The 24,471-nt window shown below is 42.8% G+C and overlaps 1 protein-coding gene across 5 annotated transcripts in view; it reads left to right on the top strand.

The window, feature by feature from the left end:
• Positions 1-555: 555 nt before the first annotated feature.
• Positions 556-24,471, top strand: part of SKIL (SKI like proto-oncogene) — a 37,166-nt gene continuing 13,250 nt past the window's right edge. The window contains exons 1-5 of one of the 5 annotated variants that reach the window (XM_063721638.1): positions 634-859; positions 2,801-3,335; positions 3,423-4,531; positions 14,045-14,098; positions 22,450-22,547. In XM_063721638.1, the coding sequence (XP_063577708.1) occupies positions 3,434-4,531; positions 14,045-14,098; positions 22,450-22,547 (1,250 nt within the window). In that variant the 5' untranslated portion in view covers positions 634-859; positions 2,801-3,335; positions 3,423-3,433. 5 annotated transcript variants of the gene reach the window in all.

The following is a 24,471-nucleotide window of genomic DNA, read 5'->3' on the forward strand; positions in this document are numbered from 1 at the left end:
CGGGGGCGGGCAGCAGAGCCGGCCCCGGGGGCCCTGCAGGGCGGCCGCCGCCCGGCTGCCTCCGGGGCGGGGCGGCCCAGCTGCGGCCCCGCTGCGGCCCCGCAGGGGGAGGGTCGCCCGTGCCTGACCTCGGGCGGCGGCGCTCTGCCGGGCGGGCGCTGCCTCCGCCCTGCCGGCTGCTGGGGTCGCGCACAGTGCACCGCGCGGCTGCCCTGCCCCCTCTTCCCCGCTGCGCGGCGTCCGAACGGCCAGGGCGCCCCGGGGTCTGGCCCATCACCACAGAGCGGCGGGTGGGGCGGGGGCGGGGGCGGGGCGGTGGCCCCAGACAGCCGGCTGGGCGACTAGAGGAAGGAAGGAGGGCGGGCGGCGGTGAGGGTGGGGTGGGGAGGGAACATCCTGTCTGCGCCGGGTGCACCGCAGACAGCGCCGCGCGCCAGCTTCCCAGACGGCGCGCGGGGCCAGAAGCGCCGGGCGCGCGCCTGGGGGGAGGGGCACGCGCGCGAGGCGACCGGGCCAGGGGGGCGGTCTGAGGAGCCACAATAGGCCAGACGGCACGCGCGTCCCCGAGGGGGCCGGGAGCCGCGAAGTGGCGGCGGCGGCGACGCCGGCGGGCCCGCGCGCGCGGCGCCGCCGCTGGCTCCGTTCCCTTCCCCTCCCCCTCCCCGCCGCCCTCGCTCTCCCCCGGGCGGCCGGAGACGGCGGCGGCGTCTGCGGGAAGCCGTGTGTCTCCGCAGTGACGTGGGCGGGCCGAGGACTCGGTGACGTCAGAGGGCTGTGTGTAGCGATGTGTGTGGGGTTCGGAGCGGCGCCGGCACAGCCGAAGGGAGCGGGCGAGCGGCGACGGCGGCGGCGGGCACAGGTGCGGCTCAGGCTCACGGCGGGGACGCGGCGGAGGCGGCGGGAGGCCAGAGGCGCTCACCCTCCTGGGAGCCCGACGGCGGCGACAGGGGCGGTGGGGAATTCACAAAGCTCGTCGAGCTTACCCGGGCACCGAGGCCCGAGTAGGGGGTTTGGATGCGCGGGTCCCGGGTGGGGTCGGGGCCAGAGGGGGTCGCTAGGCGGGTATTCCACGACTGATCACGCTTCGTTGGCCCCAGGCGGTGGGCGCCGGCAGGGCAGGGCGCTGTACTTGACGGGAGCCCCGGGGACCCCGGAGACCCGGACGCCCGTCACCGCCCCCCTCCCCCAGTCCAGCAGCGCTCCGCGGGGATGCCCTGGTCTCGACTCCGTCCGTCAGCCCCCGGCGGCGCAGGGATCCGCGCTCGGCGCCTGAACTGCCCTGGTGCCCTCTTCGTTCTGGCCCGGGGCTGGCGGGGGGAGGTGCAGCATTAGGGGCGCTGAGGTGACACCCGAGAACTTCCCAGGGAGAGGGTGCGCGGCGGGGGGGGATTTCCACAGTCCTTCCCGCGGCCTCCGCGGGGGGGCGGTGTTGGGAGGGCACTTGGGGTTATCCCAGGCTCGCGGGTGGGGGTGGGGGGACTCCTCCCTTTACTTCCCTCCACCCCCTTGCACACCCACCCCCAGGCTTCCCGTGTCCCTTGTTCTCCCCCTCTCCGGGTTAGAGATAGGTGGGTGGCTTTGAGTGGGCGGAGGACTTCAGGGTTTTAGGGGTTCCCCCATTCTAGGTCATGCCCCTTGCCCTTTTCCTTGGCCTGTGTTGAGTGAGGTGTGTTGCTGTGGTGGACGAAAGTCTGTACGATGGTTGGTGGCATTGGTCCTTAATCCTTTGGGTCTGTTTTAAGGTAAATTGCTGAGAGTTTGGGAAGCAAAAATTTCTATTTATTGGATTTCTTTTGGGTTTTCTCTCAAGAAGGAAGTGGAAAAAGAGTCTTTTCTTTTCTCCTCTTCCTCCATTTGCATTCTTTGTGAGGTTTATCTGCCTTGTGCTTTTTGTCCCGGATTAGTCTTGTTCAAGGATGGAGATTCCCAGGCATGGAGTCTATAGCTTTTGGCTTCCATTAAGTAAAATCGCTAACCTTTTTTTAAGAGAAAGTTAATTTTTGCCTACAGTCATTCCAGAAAAATAGTGTACACGGACTAGCTGAATTAATCCACTTAAAATTGTAACTTAGTTATATATGGTAGATATGTTAACTCCTATCTGATTTTTTTGGATGAAACTGTTTTTTTGTTTTTAAATAGGAGATGAAGTAATGGATGTTTTTTTCCTCCCTTAAAATGGCATAGCTGAGAAAGCCTCTGGTACTAATTGAGATGATCTGCTTAAGAGTCTTCATATTCTGAACTTGAAAGGCCTTTTATGTTATATTATTGCTCGCTTTATACAACTCCAAATTGCTTTCCTATTTAAATGAATATTCTAGTAAACTGGTGTTAGATTTAAAGAAATCACTCAAGCTTCACCTTGGTAAAGTGAACTCAGTTTAAGATTAAGAAACTGATTTCGGCCACGGGTGCGGTGGCTCACGCCTGTAATTGCAGCACTTTGGGAGGCCCAGGCGGGCGGATCACCTGAGGTCAGGAGTTCAAGACCAGCCTGACCAATATGGTGAAACCCCGTTTCTACTAAAAATACAAAAAAATTAGCCGGGTGTCGTGGCTTGCGCCTGTAGTCCCAGCTACACCGGAGGCTGAGACAGGAAAATTGCTTGAACCCGGGCGGCGGAGGTTGCAGTAAGCCGAGATCGCTGCACTTCAGCCTGGGTGACAGAGCGAGACTCCGTAAAAAAAAGAAAAAGAAAAAAAAAAGAAAGAAAAGAAACTGGTTTCAAATTGGCCCTTTGGCCTCTGGAGCAAATTCAAATGTAACTCTTACCCCACCCCCCTTCTCTTCTTCCAGATTAATTAAAAGAAGAATGAACTATAATCCTTGAAGATAACTGGGCAATTTTTTAAGTCGGAGGCTGTTCTTACTGGTGTGAGGATTTACACACGTCTTCAGTTTTTCAGCACAGACCAGCATACCATCATTTTTAGACGAAATACTCCCTCTGCCCTCCTTTTTGGTTTCCTTGGTGGTAAAGATTAAATTTGGTTGCATCATTTTGACTTGTGTTTGAGTCTAGATTTTATGGCACAAGGAATGGCATAAACTTTTCATGTGTTTTGCTTAAAACAAACCAGACCATTGCATTGACCCTGGACATCTTTAATTGAGAAATTGGTAACTTTATTTTAATATGTATATCTGAAGAATTCAAGAAAACAAAGCCATCCTCAGAGGTGTGCCTCTTTTCTTTATTATTAGAGGCAAAACGAACAATTTTATAGGATTTGTAGTGAAATTATACCAAATTATAAGGAGAACCAAAACTAAGTCGCAAAATTTATTAATTTAAGGGGATCTCGCTTTGAAAAGTTTGAGATAAGTTACGGTAAGCATTTGTATCCATTCATTACTTTCCTCTTTTCAAATAAGCAACTAAATAGAAATGCTAATCTCAGACTTAATTATTTAACAGAAGAGTGTAGCATGGAAAACCTCCAGACAAATTTCTCCTTGGTTCAGGGCTCAACTAAAAAACTGAATGGGATGGAAGATGATGGCAGCCCCCCAGCGAAAAAAATGGTAACAGACATTCATGCAAATGGAAAAACGATAAACAAGGTGCCAACAGTTAAGAAGGAACACTTGGATGACTATGGAGAAGCACCAGTGGAAACTGATGGAGAGCATATCAAGCGAACCTGTACTTCTGTTCCTGAAACTCTGCATTTAAATCCCAGTTTGAAACACACATTGGCACAATTCCATTTAAGTAGTCAGAGCTCGCTGGGTGGACCAGCAGCATTTTCTGCTCGGCACTCTCAAGAAAGCATGTCGCCTACTGTATTTCTGCCTCTTCCATCACCTCAGGTTCTTCCTGGCCCGTTGCTCATCCCTTCCGATAGCTCCACAGAACTCACTCAGACTGTGTTGGAAGGGGAGTCTATTTCTTGTTTTCAAGTTGGAGGAGAAAAGAGACTCTGTTTGCCCCAAGTCTTAAATTCTGTTCTCCGAGAATTTACACTCCAGCAAATAAATACAGTGTGTGATGAATTGTACATATATTGTTCAAGGTGTACTTCAGAGCAGCTTCATATCTTAAAGGTACTGGGCATACTTCCATTCAATGCCCCATCCTGTGGGCTGATTACATTAACTGATGCACAAAGATTATGTAATGCTTTATTGCGGCCACGAACTTTTCCTCAAAATGGTAGCGTACTTCCTGCTAAAAACTCATTGGCCCAGTTAAAGGAAACTGGCAGTGCCTTTGAAGTGGAACATGAATGCCTAGGCAAATGTCAGGGTCTATTTGCACCCCAGTTTTATGTTCAGCCTGATGCTCCATGTATTCAGTGTCTGGAGTGTTGTGGAATGTTTGCACCCCAGACGTTTGTGATGCATTCTCACAGATCACCTGACAAAAGAACTTGCCACTGGGGCTTTGAATCAGCTAAATGGCATTGCTATCTTCATGTGAACCAAAAATACTTAGGAACACCTGAAGAAAAGAAACTGAAGATAATTTTAGAAGAAATGAAGGAGAAGTTTAGCATGAGAAGTGGAAAGAGAAATCAATCCAAGGCAAGTTTTTTTTTTTTTTTAATCAATTTTTAATAATGGTAGTGGTTTACTTTGAAATGAAAATTCTATGTTTAGTGTGTAACTTAACCTGTATGTTGAACATTGCTCATGCAACAACAGCAGAATACCGATTGATATATTTGTATTGCAGTTTTTAGGCCATAAAGTGCTTTGCAGTATGTTTTCTCATTTGACTTTCCAAACATCCTGTGAGAGAAGTAAGACTATTATTCCGTTTTATAGATAAAGCTTAATGAAGGTCAGAGAGATAAAATGACTTTCCCAAAATTATGTAGCCAGGGAGTGGAGGAGTTAGGGCTTCTTTTTTTTTTTTTGTACTTCTGGTAGAGACCAGGTTTCAGCATGTTGGCAAGGCTGGTCTTGAACTCCTGACCTCGTGATCCGCCCACCTTGGCCTCCCAAAGGGCTGGGATTACATCCTTGAGCCCCTGCGTCCAGCCAGGGCTTCTTTTTCTTATCCTCTTTTGCACACATCCTGCTTCTTGACCACTACCACTACATCTGTTGTTTTTCTAGGACTCAAGATAATTTGCGCTTTGGTGTTATCTCCATTTGCAAATGGTACAATGGCCACAATTCCTGTGGGCTCGAAACAGCATTTTTCAGAGCTACACCTATGATTTCTGATGTTTCTATGCTTGGATATTCAGGCTTGCTCAATATTTGAAACAAATGGAAAAGACATAATATCTGAAGAATTTGTGATTTGAAAGGAATAACACAAAAAAATGACAGCTGGAGTAAGGAAAATTTATTTTAAACTAATAAAATATTAATATAAAAACCTGCCAGGCTCAGTGGCTCACACCTGTAATCCCAACACTTTGGGAGGCTGAGGTAGGTGGATCACCTGAGGTCAGTAGTTTGAGACCAGCCTGGCCAACATGGTGAAATCCCATCTCTATTAAAAATACAAAAATTAGCCCGCTGTGGTGTCGCACACTTGTAATCCCAGCTACTCAGGATCTGAGGCAAGAGAATCGCTTGAACCCCGGAGGCGGAGGTTGTAGTGAGCCGAGATTGTGCCATTGTGCTCCAGTGTAGGCGTCAAGAGGGAAACTCCATCAAAAAACAAAACAAACAAAAAACCTATCAACAGGTGGGAGCAGTGGCTCACAATCCCAGCACTTTGGGAGGCCCAGGCGGGCAGATCACTTCAGGTCAGGAGTTTGAGACCAGCCTGGCCAACATGGTAAAACCCCATCTCTACTAAAAATACGAAAATTAGCCAGGCTTGGTGGTGTGTGCTTGTAGTCCCAGCTACTTGGGAAGCTGAGCCAGGAGAATCGCTTGAACCTGGGAAGTGGAGGTTGCAGTAAGCCGAGATCATGCCACCACACTCCATCCTGGGCGTCAGAGTAAGACTCCATTTCAAAAAAAAAAACAACAAAAAGACAACCACCTATCAGCCAAGGTATCATAATTTTATTTTTCTTGCTGCATTATCTAGTAGGCTAAAGTATTATTTTCATTCCAAGGTTTTGAATGCCTAGGTAATGGACAAGATTGGGATTATTAAATATTCAGTTTGTTGATCGGGTTGTTTTATATTTTTTCCTATTTGACTAAAATTGATGTATAATAACAGTTCCTAACACTAAGTGTTTAAAATGTGGCAAGCATTATTCTTGAGCGGTTTTACATATATAATTTTATTTAATTCTTAACAAGAGGTTGGCTGTGTTTCATTTAGGAACTTTGAATTTTTCCACTATTAGTTTTGATTCCTTGAAATATCCTTGCCCTTTTCTATTTTACAGAAGAAATGAATAAAGCATATTAAATGACTGACTGAAGGTTTCTTCACAGCAAAGTTAGAGCTTGGACTAGTCCTTAAGACTTGGGATCCTGCGCTTTATTCTGGTGCCTTTAAGGTTTTGAGGGAAATTTAGTTAACAGTGTAGTTTAAGACATTGGTTAAGCCTAATGAAGATAATAATTTTAGACTGATTTATGGTAGTTTGCTGCTTGCTGCTTCCAGAAGACCAGCACTTTGAAATTTCTTGCCAGTGGCTGCTAGATAAGTTTGTATTCTTCAGGTGCAGTTATTAACTGAATTTTTTTTTTTTGAGATGGAGTTTCGCTCTTGTTTCCCAGGCTGGAGTGCAGTGGCGTGATTTCGGCTGACTGCAGCCTCTGCCTCCTGGGTTCAAGTGATTCTCCTGCCTCAGCCTCCTGAGTCACTGGGATTACAGGCATCCGCCACCACACCCTTTAATTTTTGTTATTTTTAGCAGAGACTGGTTTCACCATGTTAGCTAGGCTGGTCTCAAACTCCTGACCTCAGGTAATCCATCCTCCTTGGCTTCTCAAAGTACTGAGATTACAGGCATGAGCCACTGCTCTCGGCCTATTAAATAATTTTAAATCAGGATTGACTTCAAGCCAGTGCTCAGTGTAGAACTTGCTTACAGTTGGTCTTGTCCCGTGCTGAAGTTTGTGCTCAGAGATTATATTTCAAAATGTGGAATACCCCTTTTGATATTTGTAATATCTTGCCCCCAAGCTAATTAGGTGCTGTACTTTTTTTTTTTTTTTGTAGAGACAAGTCTTGCTCTGTCGCCGAGGCTGGAGTGCAGTGGCACGATCTCGGCTCACTGCAACCTCTGCCTCCTGGGTTCAAGCAGTTCTCCTGCCTCAGTCTCCTGAGTAGCTGGGACTACAGGCGCCCACCACCACGCCCAGCTAATTTCTTTTGTATTTTAGTAGAGAGGGGGTTTCACCGTGTTGCCCAGGCTGGCCTCGAACTCCTGAGCTCAGGCAATATGCCCGTCTCTGCCTCCCAAAATGCTAGGATTACAGGCGTGAGCCACCATGCCCAGCGGTGCTCTACTCTTACATGTCTATTGGAGGCCACATTTGCCAGATACTGTTGCTCCAGTCTTTTTTTTTTTTTTTTTTGAGACGGAGTTTTGCTCTTATTGCCCAGGCTGGAGTACAATGGCGTGATCTTGGTTCACTGCAACCTCCACCTTCCAGATTCAAGTGATTCTCCTGCCTCAGCCTCCCAAGTAGCTGGGGTTACAGGTGCCCACCACCATGCCTAGCTAGTTTTTTGTGTTTTTAGTAGAGATGGGATTTTACTGTGTTGGCTAGGCTGGTCTTAACTCCTGACCTGAGGTGATCCACCTGGCTGGTCTTAACTCCTGACCTGAGGTGATCCGCCCTCCTCGTCCTCTCAATTGCTGGGATTACAGGCATGAGCCATGGTGCCCGGCCCGCCCCAGTCTAATTATTAGTCTGACATAAGTGTATTTTGGATAAACTACTTTTCCTAATCTTCTTGCTCTGTGTTTATGTGAAAATACAAAAGTTAGCAGGGCATGGTGGCACACGCCTGTAATCCCAGCTACTTGGGAGGCTGAGGCAGGAGAATAGCTTGAACCCAGGAGGTGGAGGTTTCAGTGAGCTGAGTTCACACCACTGCCCTTCAGCCTGGGTGACAGAGTGAAACTGTCTCAAAAAAAAAATATATATATATATACACACACACACATACACACACACACATATATATACACTTGATTTTAGGCAGAATGTTGTCAAGCTACTTATCTGATAACGAGCTTTTTGTGCTTTTTATTGGAATAATCATTATTGTACTTTAAACTGTATAAATACATGCAAACATCACGTTCCTGATTCTTTTTCACATCTTCAGTGGATATTCAGCAAAATCAGAAGTAGATCAAATTTATGTAAACAAAAATAGAAAATTAAAATAAGTTTAATCTAATTTAGTTGAATATTACATTTCTATGAAAAAAGATCAACAGGCAAATTAATCATTTGTAAATAAAACTTGAAGAGTAATGTTTACTTAAGATTATTTTCAAACATATTGGAAGTGGTCATTTGTTGTAGGTGATTCTTCAGTATTTGTGTTTTTTTTTCTTTTTTTTTTTCTTTTTTTTTTTTTTTTCTTTTTTGAGACGGAGTCTCGCTCTGTCGCCCAGGCTAGAGTGCAGTGGCGCGATCTCGGCTCACTGCAAGCTCCACCTCCCAGATTCACGCCATTCTCCTGCCTCAGCCCCCTGAGTAGCTGGGACTACAGGTGTCCATCACCATGCCTGGCTAATTTTTTCTGTTTTTTTAGTGGAGACGGGGTTTCACCGTGTTAGCCAGGATGGTCTCCATCTCCTGACCTCGTCATCCTCCCAAAGTGCTAGGATTACAGATGTGAACCACTGCGCCTGGCCGATTCTTCACTTTTGTAGCATGTGGCTGACAGTCTCCACTTTACTAAGTTAAGAACTATATATACCCTCATAAGTTCTGTATATTAAAATTTAAACTTTTTTTTTCTTGAGACAGAGTTTTGCTCTTGTTGCCCAGGCTGGAGTGCAATGGCGCAATCTTGGCTCACTGCAACCTCCGCCTCCCGGGTTCAAGCAATTCTCCTGCCTCAGTCTCCCTAGTAGCTGGGATTACAGGTGCCTGCCACCACGCCCAGCTGATTTTTTGTATTTTTAGTAGAGATGGGGGTTTCACTATGTTGGCCAGGCTGGTCTCGAACTCCTGATCTCAGGCAATCCACCAGCCTCAGCCTCCCAAAGTGCTGGGATTACAGGTGTGAGCCACCACGCCTGGCTAAAATTTAAACGTTTAACATTTAGACTGGACTACTCTTAGGTAAGTAAAATATTTTAGTTTTTAATCTACTTGGGGGGAAAAATCTCTATAGATTACTTATGATACAAACAGATGACCTAAAGATAGCAACTTAAAAAAATTTTTTTCCCTGAAAGTGTGTTAGCCATTTCAGAGTTTAATTTTGCATTTTTGTTTCACTTCTTCATTTCTGTAGAGATCATTGGAGTAATAATAGTACAAAATATTTCTGCCCTCTTGCAAGCTTTTAATTATACTTGTATTAGGCAGCGTATTTGTCCATATAAACCTAAATGAGATAAGGAACAGTAGAATGGGCAACTACAAAGAATTGTGTTGGGACAGAATGTGATCTAGTAATAATTGTGGTGGATTTGATGGTGATTTGCTACCCCAGTGATACAGATTACATTTTGCGATTAGCAAAATTTTTGATCAAGTGGGGATAAGTTGAGAGTCAAATGAAGTATTTGTGCTCATATGACGGACCAGTATGCATACTTTTGTCTAACTTTCTAAAATTAGTAACTGTTCCCACTAGTTTAGAGAGTATTTTTTCTATTTTTTTGGAACCGAGTTCAAAGCCTGGCATGTCAAAGGCACTCAATTAAATTTTTCTTTTTTTAACTGAATAGATTTTTGAAAAATAACACTAAACTATATTTTAGAATATTTGGATTTTCTTTTAAAGATGGCTTAACCTTTAAACAGATACAATTTGCACGTAAACTGTTAATATAATTCATCAAACAAGAGAATGAGCATTTTGGAAGTTAAGAGCCTTTACTGCAGAAATGTAGGATGGTATTTCAAACTACTATTGAAATACTATGTATTCGAGGAGTCCTCCTTTCCTCAAACATTTTCTTATCTAGAATTATATTTCTGAGACAAGATAACTGAGTATTGGGTTCAAATGTATCTCATTTATAGTTTTTTTGTACACAGTAATTACACTAGTTGGATATTTGCTTACCAAAATGAAGTGTGCAAGAAGAAAGTGTGAAACAGTTTTTTATTATAGAAGCATTTTCTGAATTATTTCATTATTTTAGACTTGTAACCCAAAAAGGTACATTGATTGGAGATAGTGCCCATTCCATTTATTCGGTTGATACCACATTGGGGTTTTGAATGATGGAGACCAACACAGACCTGCTTAGATTGGATAAGGTTTTGTTTAGTGCCTTTCTCATTTTTTACAAAACAACTTTTATAATAACTTCAGAGTAATCAAGTTTTTGGAGCTCATTCTGTTAATAACAGGATATGTGGACCCTCCCTATCCCTGGCATTTTTTTTTTTTTTTTTTTTGAAAGCTCTAGAGTGGCTTTGCAAATAGTGCCCCCTGTGGTTTAGGAAATAGAGTCTCTATTTTTATTATTAAAAAATAGAATTGTTAGCATATGATTTTTAAAAGTTAGAAATTTATCCTTTTTGTTTGAGAAATGGGAAAAAACTTAGAAACTTTAAAGAAGAAAAACAAAAAAGAGATCGCCGTGTTTTCAGAGTAGGCCTGGATCATCATAGTCAGCCAGTAGTTTTCTCGTAGCTGTGCATATGTTATCATTTATGCCACTGGGAAACCAAAGAAGCAATCAAGAATTGGGCTAATTTTTTTTTTTGATCTGGAGTTTTGCTCTTGTAGCTCAGGCTGGAGTGCAATAAGGCAATCTCGGCTCACTGCAACCTCCGCCTCCTGGGTTCAAGTGATTCTCATGCCTCAGCCTCCCTAGTAGCTGGAATTACAGGCATGTGCCACCACAGCTGGCTATTTTTTGTATTTTTTGTAGAGATGTGGTTTCACCATATTGGTCAGGCTGATCTCGAACTCCTTACCTCAGGTGATTTGCCTGTCTCAGCCTCCCAAAGTGCTGGGATTACAGGCGTGAGCCACTGCACCCAGCGAATTGGGCTAATTTTAATCCCTTTAGAATTCTGGGAGTGGAAAGTGATTGTGGAGCCAGAACTCAGTTTGTTCCTAGTAAAGGGGTAGAACTTGTTTGAGAATAGCTTTGGTAATAGCTTGAATCTGTATTTTGTTCACATATAGAATTTTATTCTACTAGGGTTCGTATTACATAAAATAAGGATTTTATTAGACTCTAGAAAGCAAAAGAATATATAAACAATGCATCTTGTTTTAAGATGTGATTTGCTTCCGGCTGCACGTGGTGGCTCACGCCTGTAATCCCAGCACTTTGGGAGGCCGAGACGGGCAGATCATGAGGTCAGGAGATCGAGACCATCTTGGCTAACATGGTGAAACCCCGTCTCTACTAAAAATACAAAAAATTAGCCGGGCGCGGTGGCAGGCGCCTGTAGTCCCAGCTACTTGGGAAGCTGAGGCAGGAGAATGGCGTAAACCCGGGAGGCGGAGCTTGCAGTGAGCCGAGATCGCGCCACCGCACTCCAGCCTGGGCGACAGAGCGAGACTCCGTCTCAAAAAAAAAAAGATGTGGTTTGCTTCAATCACTAACTCATTATATTAGGCAGAAAGAATGAATAGGAAAGATATAAAATTAGTTTGAGTCCTTTTGATTTCATGACTTCTAGACTTAAGAGTGGATCATAGAAATATGTATATATAGAGGCCCCACCAGAGCAGGAGTTCATCTTACAGTCTTACAGTCTTCTTTCATCTTACAGTCTTCGAATCTAGAATGTGGTAGGTGCCTAATAAAGGTTTGGATAACAGTGAAGTCTAAGTGGCGCTATAAAGTTACCAGTGATTCTCGAAGAGGGAAACAGGTTTAGTTTTAAAACAAACCAGCATTTCGTTTTTATTTGTGATGTTGAATTTATTTTGAGATTTCAAATGGCATTAAAAGTACATATTTTGCATTTTTTTTATGGGAACAAGGAATTAAAAAGCTTAAGAAACTTACTAAAAGTTTGGGTAACATAGTTTGACCCTGTCTTTACAAAAGATTAAAAAAAACAATTAGCTGGGCTTGGTGGGGCATGCCTGTGGTGCCAACTACTTGTGGGGCTGAGATGAGAGTATGGCTTGAGTTGGGGAGGTTGAGACTGCAGTGAGCTGTGATGGCACAACTGCACTCCAAGCTTGGGCAACAGAGCAAGACCCTGTTTTTTTCAAAAAAAAAAAAAAAAAAAGACAAAACAAAACTTAATAAAGATGATTTAAGACTTTTATGCTTTTTATATTCTGTTAAATTTTTTTGTGTGATTATGAAAACAATATGGGCCCATTGTAGTAAATACTAAAAAAGTACAAAGAAGAAAACACAATTTCCTCATAATTGCACCATGTGTTAACTGCCTCTGGAATTTATTCATTTGCATATGTAATTGTAACTGTGTTTGTGCAAAAGCATTTCTAGAGTGCATAAGTATTAATAAACGAGTAGTAAGCCTGGTGCGGTGCTAACGCCTGTAATCTCAGCACTTTGGGAGGCCAAGGCAGACAGATGATTTGAGGTCAGGAGTTCGAGACCAGCCTGGCCAACATGGTGAAACCCCATTTCTACTAAAAATAATAATAAAAAAAAAATAGCTGGGCATGGTGGCACATGCCTGTAATTAGAGCTACTTGGGAGGCTGAGGCAGGAGAATTGCTTGAACCCAGGAGTCGGAGGTTGCAATGAGCAGAGATCGTGCTACTGCACTCCAGGCTGGGCAACAGAGTGAGACTCTGTCTCAAAAAAAGAAAAAGAAAAACAAAAGGAGTAGTTACTGGAATAATACTTTTGGACCAATTTTAAGACAGTTCATTTAGAGCAGTGTTTTTCAAACTGCAATTTGTCATTCATGTAGCCATCTCAAGCAGGGTTCCATAGGGGAGATTTAAGCACTACAGAAAATGAATTGAGTGCTGGTTTTGTCATTTCTCCCAGTGATGGTACTGGTACCATTCTAAATGCACTGGAGAGAAGGTAATTCATTACATACAATGGATGCCTTGGGGCATTTTAAATTCTCCTGAGAACCTCAATTGAAAATCGCCAGGAGTGTCATGAAATCAATTTAGTGGGTCACCAGCATTAAAAAACATAAAAACCTGAAGTAGAATAAAATGGAAAATAGAGGACATTGCACATAGTAAGATTAATCAATCTCCATTTTGATATTGCCAGTTTACATTATTTGAAGGCCAGAATAATCCAGGACTGTAAATTGTTAAGCATATATGCTAAAATGAGATAGAAAAGTAAAGCCTTAGAATTATACAGATTAAAATTTTTGACAGATATTTCAGTGGAAAATAATGTGTATGACACTGAGATTTCCATGTAGTTGCAGTATTAAGTTTATTGGGCATCACAGACCTTCAGTATAAAATGTCACGGGATTAACAGGATTTTTATCAGTGTATTTCTCTTCCTTCAAGTTGTAAAGGGGATGTTATATTACCAACTTTGCATGGCTTTGTTTCCATTAAGGACTCAAAATAATAGTTGCAAAATTATTACAAGAACTTGAGCCTTTGCATTTTCTGTGAGCATTTTTAAGTATCTCAAACCTAAAATTGGCTTTGTGAGGTAGGTGGTATGATCTTTCAGCCCGTGGAAACAGCAGCCATTGCTGTGACTCCTGACGATCTGTTTTTGATGAGTTAGTGCAGATGCTTAGATCATACTGTCCCAGTTTTGCGTTAATTTGATCAATTCTATTGATTACAGTGAAGTGAGGCCCAAGATTAAGCCTTGAAATCTCTAAGTAGCTATTTGCTACCTTGTAACACTGTTCTGTTTCAGTTGTTGAAACACTTACAACATGTTGGAAGTATTAAGGAAACCTGATAGTACTGAGGGATTCTGTTTCTTTCAGTAAGAGTTGTTGGCAGCTACCTCTGGTAGGGTGTCTTTATACTTCTGAAATCATTTATTGACCACTTGAATGTCTTTGTATTATACACAGCAAAAAGATCCTGATGAGATATATTCACTTCCTGTGTATCCAGTCATGTGTTTAGTAAGTTGCTAATGATTTATTTTGGGTCAGAACAAGGTAATGTGCATTTCATATGTATTATATTTTATTTCTTGTGTAAATATGCCATTAGGGAGATAGACTATTAAATTTACCAACCTACACTACTGCTTCTGTCTTATGAACACAAATTTAGAAATTAATCTTTATCACTTATAGCACTTTAAAAATTCTGTTTTTAGAAATAATTTTCACTTTTTTTTTTTTTTTGAGACGGCGTCTCACTCTGTCACCCAGGCTGGAGTTCAGTGGCTTGGTCTCGGCTCACAGCAACCTCGACAACCTCCATAACCTCCGCATCCCAGGTTCAAGTGATTCTCTTGTTGCAGCCCCCTCGCTAGTTGGGACTACAGGCGTGCACCACCAGGCCCGGCTAATTTTTTAAATTTATTTGTATTTTTTAGATAGTCTTGCTATGTCGCCCAGGCTGGAGTGCAGTGGTGTGATCTCGGCTCACTACATCCTCCACCTCCTGGGTTCAAACGATTCTTCTGCGTCAGCCTCCTAAGTAGCTGGGATTACAGGCGTGAGCCACCGCGCCCAGCCTTTATGCCCGGCTAATTTTATATTTTTAGTAGAGACAAGGTTTCACCATGTTGGCCGGGCTGGTCTCGAACTCCTGACCTCAGGTGATCCTCCTGCCTTGGCCTGCCAAAGTGCTGGGATTACAGTTGTGAGTCACTGTGCCTGGCCTTCCGGCTCATATATTTGTAAAAAGGCTTAATTCTGATTTTTGTTGGAATTTTGGAATTCTCACTATTGTTTTGAGGCATTATCTTGATTTCTTTAGTTCATTAGTGTTTGTCATTAGGACTTAATTAAAGATCAAAATAGTAATCTGATGCTGTAATTAAAAATTAGAGTGCCACCTAAAAGCAAGATTTAGTACTGAAAATAAGTTCCAGCTTAGGCAACATAGTGCAACCCCTGTCTCTACAAAAAAAATAAAAATAAATTAGCCAGGCTTGGTGGCACGGGCCAATAGTCCTAACTACTCTGGAGGCTGAGGCACGAGGATCCCTTGAGCCCAGGAGTTGGAGGATGCAGTGAGCTATAATTATACCACTGTACCCCAGAGCAAGACCCTGTCTCAAGGGAAAAAAATTGTCTAGGAATTTTAAAGGGGGTTTTTTGGTACAAATTCAAATATTTGTATGAATAATGCTGAGCAGGTGGAATTACTTTTGTATTTAGAAAGTAGTGACAAGAAGTTTTTTGTAAATGAAATCAAGCTCTCTAAATTATTTTTCATTATGAGACTAATTAGCATCGTATCACTAAAATACAGTGGTTCTTCATTAGGAAATCTGATTATCAAAGGCTCATGTATACAGAATAACCATAGGAAGGTGCAGAAATTTAGAGAAACTTTCATAAATGTTTCTTTTTACTTATTTTATATTTTTTTACTATATATTTTGGAATTGTTTAAATTGTGCATTCATAGACATTTGGGGTTTTATGACCTAAGAGAAAGAACCTTTGGAATGAAATTTATGTGTCTGAAATTTTGCTTATGTGTTTGAAATGAGGATGCTATCTGTTCATTTTGGGGTAAATAATGATGGGGAAGGTGGGTGATAAGAGCATTTTGAAATGTTAAGGCTCTAACTTAAGCTACTAAATGATCCACTTCTTTGGCAAGTAATATAATGTATTTTAAAATTTAAATACATATAAAAATAAATGATTCCCATGTTGAAAGGTAAGATGCCAGGCAGTAGATACTCATAATTTGGTATCTAATTTTTATTCCTGATTAGTAGCATTACTGCTGAGCCATTTAATTATGTTGTTCTTTTTTTGAAAACCTAATTTGTATGTTGACACAAATGCAGAATAGATGAGAAAATCTGGCATGCCTCTGAATGTTTTGTTGTATCATAAACATTGTGCTTTTCTTAATTGTTTTTAACATACAGTTAGGATAATTTGTTATAAATGTGTTTATGGCTTACCACAGCATATTAGGTAAAATTAGCTTGCAACATTTTATCATGGTTAGTGTTGTGCGTGTCCCCATCATTTGTATTGTTTAATTTATATCTCTGATAAAATGCAGCCTTAGAAACTGTTGGGCTTCCTTGGTGCTTCGTGGAGTAGAAGGATATCAAACGTGAAAGAGACCAAGAGTTTTGTGGTAGCAGAATAACCTTGTAAAAGGCTACCTTGGGAATTAATGAGCTGCACTGTCATTCAGAATTCATTCAACAAATATTTATTGAGTCCCTACTACATGATAGGCATATAGTGCTAGGTATTAAAAATACAAAGGTAAGGCTGGTTCTTGACCTGAAGCTGCTGTTTAAGCAGAGGCTGCATAGCCACTTAACAGGGATTTTAAATAGGGAATTCAGACATTGGCTAGGGGACTATGCTAGGTGATCTTTAAGATTCCTTAGAAGCTCTAGTCTGACTCTTATTGGGTTGGTCAAGACTAGGAAATAAAATAAAGGATAGGAACTAAGAGGGATGACTGTTTAAAAATAAAGGAATGTGCTAGCAATTATTTAAGGTGGCACCTGAAGTTTAGAGACACAAATAAATAGATGCTAGGTGTGGCTCATGAGTAAAGATAAAACTTACTCTTATAAATCAAACTGTAGGGTTTTGAAATGAGCTTAATGATCAAAATTGAGTCAGATTTCAAGTCAAGGTCTTTGAGCAAATTTAGAATTTGCTTGATATTCTGAAGATTTGAGATTCCAGTATTCATTATAGGAAAAACTTTGAAATATGTAAATCAATTTTAGTAATTTTATATTTTTTTCTTTTTCTTTTTTTGAGACAAGCCCCACACTGTTGCCTTGGCTGCAGTGCAGTGGCAGGATCATAGCTCACAGCAACCTCAAACCTGCCAGCTTCAACTGATTCTCCCACCTCAGTCCCCTGAGTAGCTGAGGCTACAGGCATGCGTCACCACGCCTGGCCAATTAAAAACAATTTTTTTTGTAGAGATGGGGTCTCTCTATGTTGTCCAGGCTGGTTTTGAACTGCTGGACTCAAGCAGTCCTTGTGCCTTGGCCTCCTAAAATTCCGGGGCTATAGGTGTGAGCCACTGGGTAGGGCCAATTTTAGTAGTTTTAATTTAAAAAATCTGGAAACAATTGATTTTTTGGGCAGTACATCTAGAATTGTTTCAGATATAACACTTATTTAAAGAGGAACTTTATTTGTTTTTAACAAATGATGTCTAGAAAAGAAATTCTCATTTAATTCAAGCTGATCTTCCCTTTTTTTTTTTTTTGAGACGGAGTTTCACTCTTTTGCCCAGGCTGGAGTGCAGTGGCGCAATCTCAGCTCACTGCAACCTCCACCTCCTGGGTTCAAGTGATTCTCCTGCCTCAGCCTCCCGAGTAGCTGGGATTACAGGGATGCACCACCATGCCCAGCTAATTTTTTTTGTACTTATTAGAGACGGGGTTTCACCGTTTGGTCAGGCTGGTTTCGAACTCCTGACCTCAAATGATCCACCCACCTTGGCCTCCCAGAGTGCTGGGATTACAGGTGTGAGCCACTGTTCCTGCCCTCAAACTGATCTTAAATTTTACTGATTTGTTAGAATGAACTTATCCTCGTTCATTAGCACCTCTTTGGTCATATAGAATTGGGGTGCAAAATGTTCTACCCATTAAGATACTTTTTAAAAGCATTGTGTTTCTTTAAAAAACTGTTTTCATGAATTGTAAAATGTCTGAAAAAGTTTTGAATCTAAGTGGTATACAGAACATAATTTAGCTATGTCATGTTGACTCAAGACTTTTTTTTTTTTAACGAGACCGGGTCTGGCTCTGTCACCCAGGCTGGAGTGCCATGGCGCAATCTCAGCTCACTGCAACCTCTGTTTCCTGGGCTCAAGTGATCCTCCTGCCTTAGCCTCCCAAGTAGCTGGGACTACAGGCACACACCACCTTGCCTGGCTAATTTTGGTATTATTATTAGAGATGGGGTTTTGCCGTGTTGCCCAGGCCAGTCTCAAACTCCTGAGCTGAAGCAGTCTGCCCACTTTGGCCTCCCAAAGTGCTAGGTAATATCACAGATGTGAGCCATTGCACTTGGCCAACTCAATATTCTTAAACATTAATTACCATACTTTGTTGAATTGGGGTAGGGGACAATTGAGATATATTAAATTATTTGCCCCGGTCTATGCTAAAGCCTTTACTCAGATTATCTTGCTTTTTGAAGCAGTTTTTGTGTTTGCATCTTGTAATTTTCCTCTCACCTTAGGCTGTCAGCTGTCACTTAGCATCTATCATTTAGTATTTCTGTTGGCAGAAGTCAGTTCCCTTTCTTACTGCTATAACTAAGCTATAGGCTGAGGAACTATATAAATATAAGTGATTGGTTTATTTTATAAATAAGCAGTTGAATTTGCCCAGATTCTGAATATTAGTTCAAAATGTGAGGTTTCTTTTTCTTTTTTTCTTTTTTTTTTTTTTGAGATGGAGTCGCACTTTGTTGCCCAGGCTGGAGTGCAGTGGAGCGATCTCAGCTCACTGCAACCTCTGTTTCCCTGGTTCAGTTGATTCTCCTGTCCTCCCAAAGTATTGGGATTATAGGCATGAGCCACTGTGCCTGGGCTTTTTTTTTTTTTTTTCTAAATTCCACATTTACATATCATGTGGAGACCTTCACTGAATATTCAACTCTTAAATCTTTTAAAAATATTAATCTTTTTCCTATAATTTTGAGGTCTTGTTAGTCTTTCAAATTCATTGCTCAATAATTCTCTCTTTTTTTTTGAGACAGAGTCTCACTCTGTCACCCAGGCTGGAGTGCAGTGGCATGATCTCGGCTCACTGCAACCTCCGCCCTCTGAGTTCAAGCGATTCTCCTGCGTCAGCCTCCTGAGTAGCTGGGATTACAGGCGCCTGCCACTGCACCCGACTAATTTTTTTTTTGTATTTTTAGTAGAAACGGGGTTTCACCATCTTGGCCAGGCTGGTCTTGAACTCCTGATCTCGTGATCCACCCGCTTTGGCCTCCCAAAGTGCTGCGATTACAGGCGTGAGCCACTGTGTCTGGCCTAATTCTTAACAAAAATAAAGATCTCCCACATACATATTTTTGTCTTTTTTTATTTTTGAGACAGAGCCTTGCTCTGTCGCCCAGGCTGGAGTGCAATGGCACCATCTCGGCTCACTGCAGTCTCCACCTCCCAGGTTCAAGTGATTCTCCTGCCTCAGCCTCCTGAGTAGCTAGGATTACAGGTGCGTGCCACCACACCTGGCTAATTTTTGTATTTTTAGTAGAGACAGGGTTTCACTATATTGGCCAGGCTGGCCTTGAATTGCTGACCTCGTGACTCGCCCACCTTGGCCTCCCAGAGTGCTGGGATTACAGGAGTGAGCCACCATGTCCTGCCTATTTTTGTCTTTTAATTGGCCCTAAATCATCTCCTGACTGATCAGATTTTAAGATACGTATTCTAAGAGCTGTTTCCTTTCTGTTTTCAGCCTGTTTTGTTGAGGGCAGTGGGTTACTTCAGGTCTCTCCCAGGTTTCTTCATTCTCATTGGTTTCCTCCATTGGTAGGATCTCAGTAATCAAACCAGAGTTTGGACAGTTTAGAGTTGATTTTGTTTTAATCACTACTGCTTAACATCCAGAGATCTGTTTGCAGTCCTAGTTTCTTGGTTCCAAACTGGAATATTGGGACATCAGGCAAAACAGCTTTCCTACTTTCCTAATTTGTTGGTGTTTAGTGGCTCTCCACTATATGTGTGGTTTTATTCATTATTGAATGAAGTCGTCATGCCCTATACAGAAGGAATTGGGAATTGGACCCTCTTTTTTTTTTTTTTTTTTTTTTTTGGAGACAGAGTCTTGCTCTGTCACCCAGGCTGGAGTGCAGTGGTGCGAACTCGGCTCACTGCAACCTCTGCCTCCTGGATTCAAGTGATTCTCCTGCCTCGGCCACCCAAGTAGCTGGGATTACAGGCACTCACCACCATGTCCGGCTAATTTTTGTAGAAACGGCGTTTCTCCATGTTGGCCAGGCTGGTCTCAAACTCCTGACTTCAGGTGATCCACCCCCCTCAGCCTTCCAAAGTTACAGGTGTGAGCTGCCGCACCCGACCGGAATTGGAGCCTCTTTTTTTTTTATCTTGAGATGGAGTCTGGCTCAGTTGCCCAGGCTGGAGTGTGGTGGTGCAATCTCGGCTTACTGCAACCTCCGCCTCCTGGGTTCAAGTGATTCTCCTGCCTCAGCCTCCCGAGTAGCTGGGATTAGAAGTGTGCACCACCACGCCCAGCTAATTTTTGTATTTTTAGTAGAGACTGGGTTTCGCTATGTTGGCCAAGCTGGTCTCTTGCCCCTGACCTCAGGTGATCCACCCTCCTCGGCCTCCCAAAATGCTAGGATTACAGGCATGAGCCACTGCGCCTGGCCATAGAACCTCTTAAAGGTAGGATTTAGAGAAATATCCAGCTCTCCTTTTTGTCTTATCCCTTGGTTAACTCATTCCTAATCTCATTCTCCCTCAGTTTCCTGGGTTTGTCTGTTAACTTCCTATTTTTGTTGCTCACCTTAACCATTCCACCTTTCAGCTCTCCTGTCTTTCTTTCCCCTTTCCCTTACCGGTGAGTCTTGCCCCCATCTTTTAAGTATCCTTTTCCCACAAGAGCAAGGTAATTTCGTATAATAGGAAATATGTGGGGGATGAAGGGAGGACAAAGTGTAAATAAAGCAAACCAAAATAAGGGAGAAGTTAGTAACTACAGATCATTTATTCTTTTTTTCTCTTCAATTTCTTTTTTTGTTTTATTTTTTGAGATGATTCTTGCTCTGTTGCCCAGGCTGGAGTGCAGTGGCATGATCTTGGCTCACTGCAACCTCCATCTCCTGGTTTCAAGTGATTCTCCTGTCTCAGCCTCCCGGGTAGCTGGGATTACAGGAGCGCACCACCATGCCTGGTTAAGTTTTGCATTTTTAATAGAGATGGGGTTTTGCCATGTTGGCCAGGCTGGTCTTGAACTCCTGACCTCAGGCGATCCACCCGCCTCGGCCTCCCACAGTGCTGGGATTACAGGTGTGAGCCACTGAACCGAGCCCCTGTTCAATTGCTGAACGTCAGTTGTTTTCTCATCTGTAAAATGGTAATGATACCTATTGAATGGGGGATATTTGTTAGAATTAAGAATGATGTATAAAGTTCTCAGCTTTAGATGTTCATTAGGTTGCCAGTTACCTTTCTCCTTTTCTTTATTTTTAGTTATAGCTCATCTTTAAGTATTAAAAAATGCTTTTTATATTTATTAGGAAATATAGTTTAATGATGAGTGTTAGCAAACCATGTGGTTTTGGATTTAATTTGGCAAAGTATTGCTGTAGAATGGTATCTAGCTAATATGCTAACAAATACTGTAGGGATGGGGTATAGTCTGGCTGATTGTAGTACAGGAATAAGAATCAATTTTCCAGTGCTGTACCTTTACAGAGTTCTATTATTTAAAATGGATTTCTGGCCAGGCTCAGTGGCTCATGCCTGTAATCCCTGCACTTTGGGAGGCTGAGGAGCAGGGATCACCTGAGGTCAGGAGTTTGAGATCGGCCTGGCCAACGTGGCAAAACCCCATCTCTGCTAAGAATATGAAAAATTAGCCGGGCGTGGTGGTGGGCGCCTTTAATCCCAGCTACTCAGGATACTGAGGCAGAGAATCGCTTGAACCCGGGAGGTGGAGGTTGCAGTGAGCCGAGATCGCACCACTGCACTCCAGCCTGGGTGATAGAGCAAGACTCCATCTCAAAAAAAAAACCAAAATAAATAAATAAAATAGATTTCATAAGTATGAAATTTGATTCAGTCATTTCTGGTACTCCATGTTAGCATGCATACTGAAACTGTTCTTGTGATGGGATAGTTCATGTGGGTGTCTCTGAGTTTCAGGTCATTAATCAGGCTTCTTCAAGGGAAGACTGCCTTATTGGAAGATGACTCTTGAGACAGAGTCTCACTCTTGCCCAGGATAGAGTGCAGTGGTGCAATCATGATTCACTGCAAGCCTCAACTTCCTGGGCTCAAGGGATTCTCCCACCTCAGTCTCCCAAGTAGCTGGGACCACAGATGTACACCACTGCAACTGGCTAATTTTTTTTTTTTTTAAGAGACTGGGTCTTTGTATGTTGCCCAGGCTGACTCCAGGGCTCAAGGAATCTTCCCCGCTTTGCCTCCCAAAGTGCTGGGAATACAGGTGTGAACCACTGTGCCTGGCATGATGACTCTAAATAATGTTAATTGTCTTTACCCAGTGGCCCAGTCAGGTTGACATGTAAAATTAACCTTCACAGTTTTCCTTGAATAAATGTTTCCCTTCCATGTTTTTCTGCAGACAGATGCACCATCAGGAATGGAATTACAGTCATGGTATCCTGTCATAAAGCAGGAAGGTGACCATGTTTCTCAGACACATTCATTTTTACACCCCAGGTGAGTTGGTATTTATTTGTTCGTTCATTCATTTCTTCATTCAACAACGATATGCCGTGCACTATTCCAGGACGTGGGAATTTAATTTTTTTATTTTATTTTTTTTGAGACAGAGTCTTGCTCTGTTACCTAGGCTGGAGTGCAGTGGCGCGATCTCGGCTCGCTGCAACCTCCGCCTCACGGGTTCAAGCGATTCTCCTGCCTCAGCCTCCTGAGTAGTGGGGACTACAGGCTCACACCACCACGCCCAGCTAATTTTTGTAGTTTTGGTATAGACGGGGTTTCACAATGTTGGCCAGGCTGGTCTCGAACTCCTGATCTCAGGTGATCTGCCTGCCTCAGCCTCCCAAAGTGCTGGGATTACAGGTGTGAGCCACTGTGCCTGACCAGGAATTTATTTCTTTATTTTCAGGCTTTCTTGTTAATCATAGATTATCTTTGAAAATTCAAAATTAGTCTGGGAGTGGTGGCTCACGCCTGTAATCCCAGCACTTTGGGAGGCCGAGGTGGGTGGATCATGAGGTCAGGAGATCGAGACCATCCTGGCTAACACAGTGAAACCCCATCTCTACTAAAAATGCAAAAAAATTAGCTGGGTGTGGTGGCGGGCACCTGTAGTCCCAGCTACTCAGGAGGCTGAGGCAGGAGAATTGCTTGAACCTGGGAGGCGGAGCTTGCAGTGAGCCAAGATCGCACCATTGTGCTCCAGCCTGGGCGACAGAGCGAAACTGTCTCAAAAAAAAAGAAAAAAAGAAAATTCAAAATTATTTTTAAATAAGTACATTGGTATTTAATGTATTTTTTTGTTTCTATTTATCATTATAGGGAAATGGTAGGTGAATTGTATTTAGTCACTCTTATTAGAAAAAATTTCAAAGAATCTGAAATGAAATGAATTGTAAATTGCACTGAATATTTGAAATAACCTTTACTATGTGTTTCTATGTGTTTTCTAGAAATAGGTCATTTTCTTTTTGCCCTCAAGTAAAAAATGGAAGTTCTCCTTTAATTTCTTACTTTTCTTCAAGAGGTAAACCAACTCTTCAAGAGTTTGGTGTGCAACTTTGATTTTTTTTTTTTTTTTTTTTTTTTTTTTTTTGGTGACAAAGTCTTACTGTGTTACCCAGACAGGAGTACAGTGGCAGGATCTTGGCTCACTGCAACCTCTGCCTCCCAGGTTCAAGCAGTTCTCCTGCCATGGCATCCTGTAGCTGAGCCTGAGCGCCAGCTGCCACTCCCGGCTAATTTTTTTGTATTTTTAGTAGAGACGGGGTTTCACCATGTTGGCCAGGCTGGTTTTGAACTCCTGACCTCAGGTGATCTGCCAGCCTTGGCCTTCCAAAGTGCTGCTAGGATTTCAAGCATGAGCCACCAACCCTAGCTGTAACTTCAATTTTTTTTTTTTTTTTTGAGATGGAGTCTCGCTCTGTTGCCCAGGCTGGAGTGTAATGGTACAATCTCGGCTCACTGCAACCTCCGCCTCCCAGGTTCAAGCATTTCTCCTGCCTCAGCCTCCTGAGTAGCTGGGATTACAGGCACCCGCTACTACGCCCAGCTAATTTTTGTATTTTTAGAAGAGACGAGGTTTCACCATGTTGGCCAGGCTGGTCTTGAACTCCTGACCTCAAGTGATCCACCTGCTATCAGCCTCCCAAAGTGCTGGGATTACAGGTATGAGCCACTGCACCAGGCCTGCAACTTTGATATTTTAAAAAGAAATTATTTTGAAACTTAAGAGCTTTCTTAATAACCATACTTCTCAAAATCAGGGTTTTACTTTTTCAATAAATGTGCACCCTAGATTATAAGTTTTTTGTTGTTGAGTCCTAGATTTTTTTTCTGTTAGTGTAAATCTGTATTCCCTCCAAGTATGGTGATAAGGAGACCGAGTCTTATTTACATTTGTACAATCACCACTTTACCT

The sequence above is a fragment of the Pongo abelii genome, chromosome 2 (assembly GCF_028885655.2).
Source record: "Pongo abelii isolate AG06213 chromosome 2, NHGRI_mPonAbe1-v2.0_pri, whole genome shotgun sequence".
Classification (NCBI taxonomy): Eukaryota; Metazoa; Chordata; class Mammalia; order Primates; family Hominidae; genus Pongo; species Pongo abelii.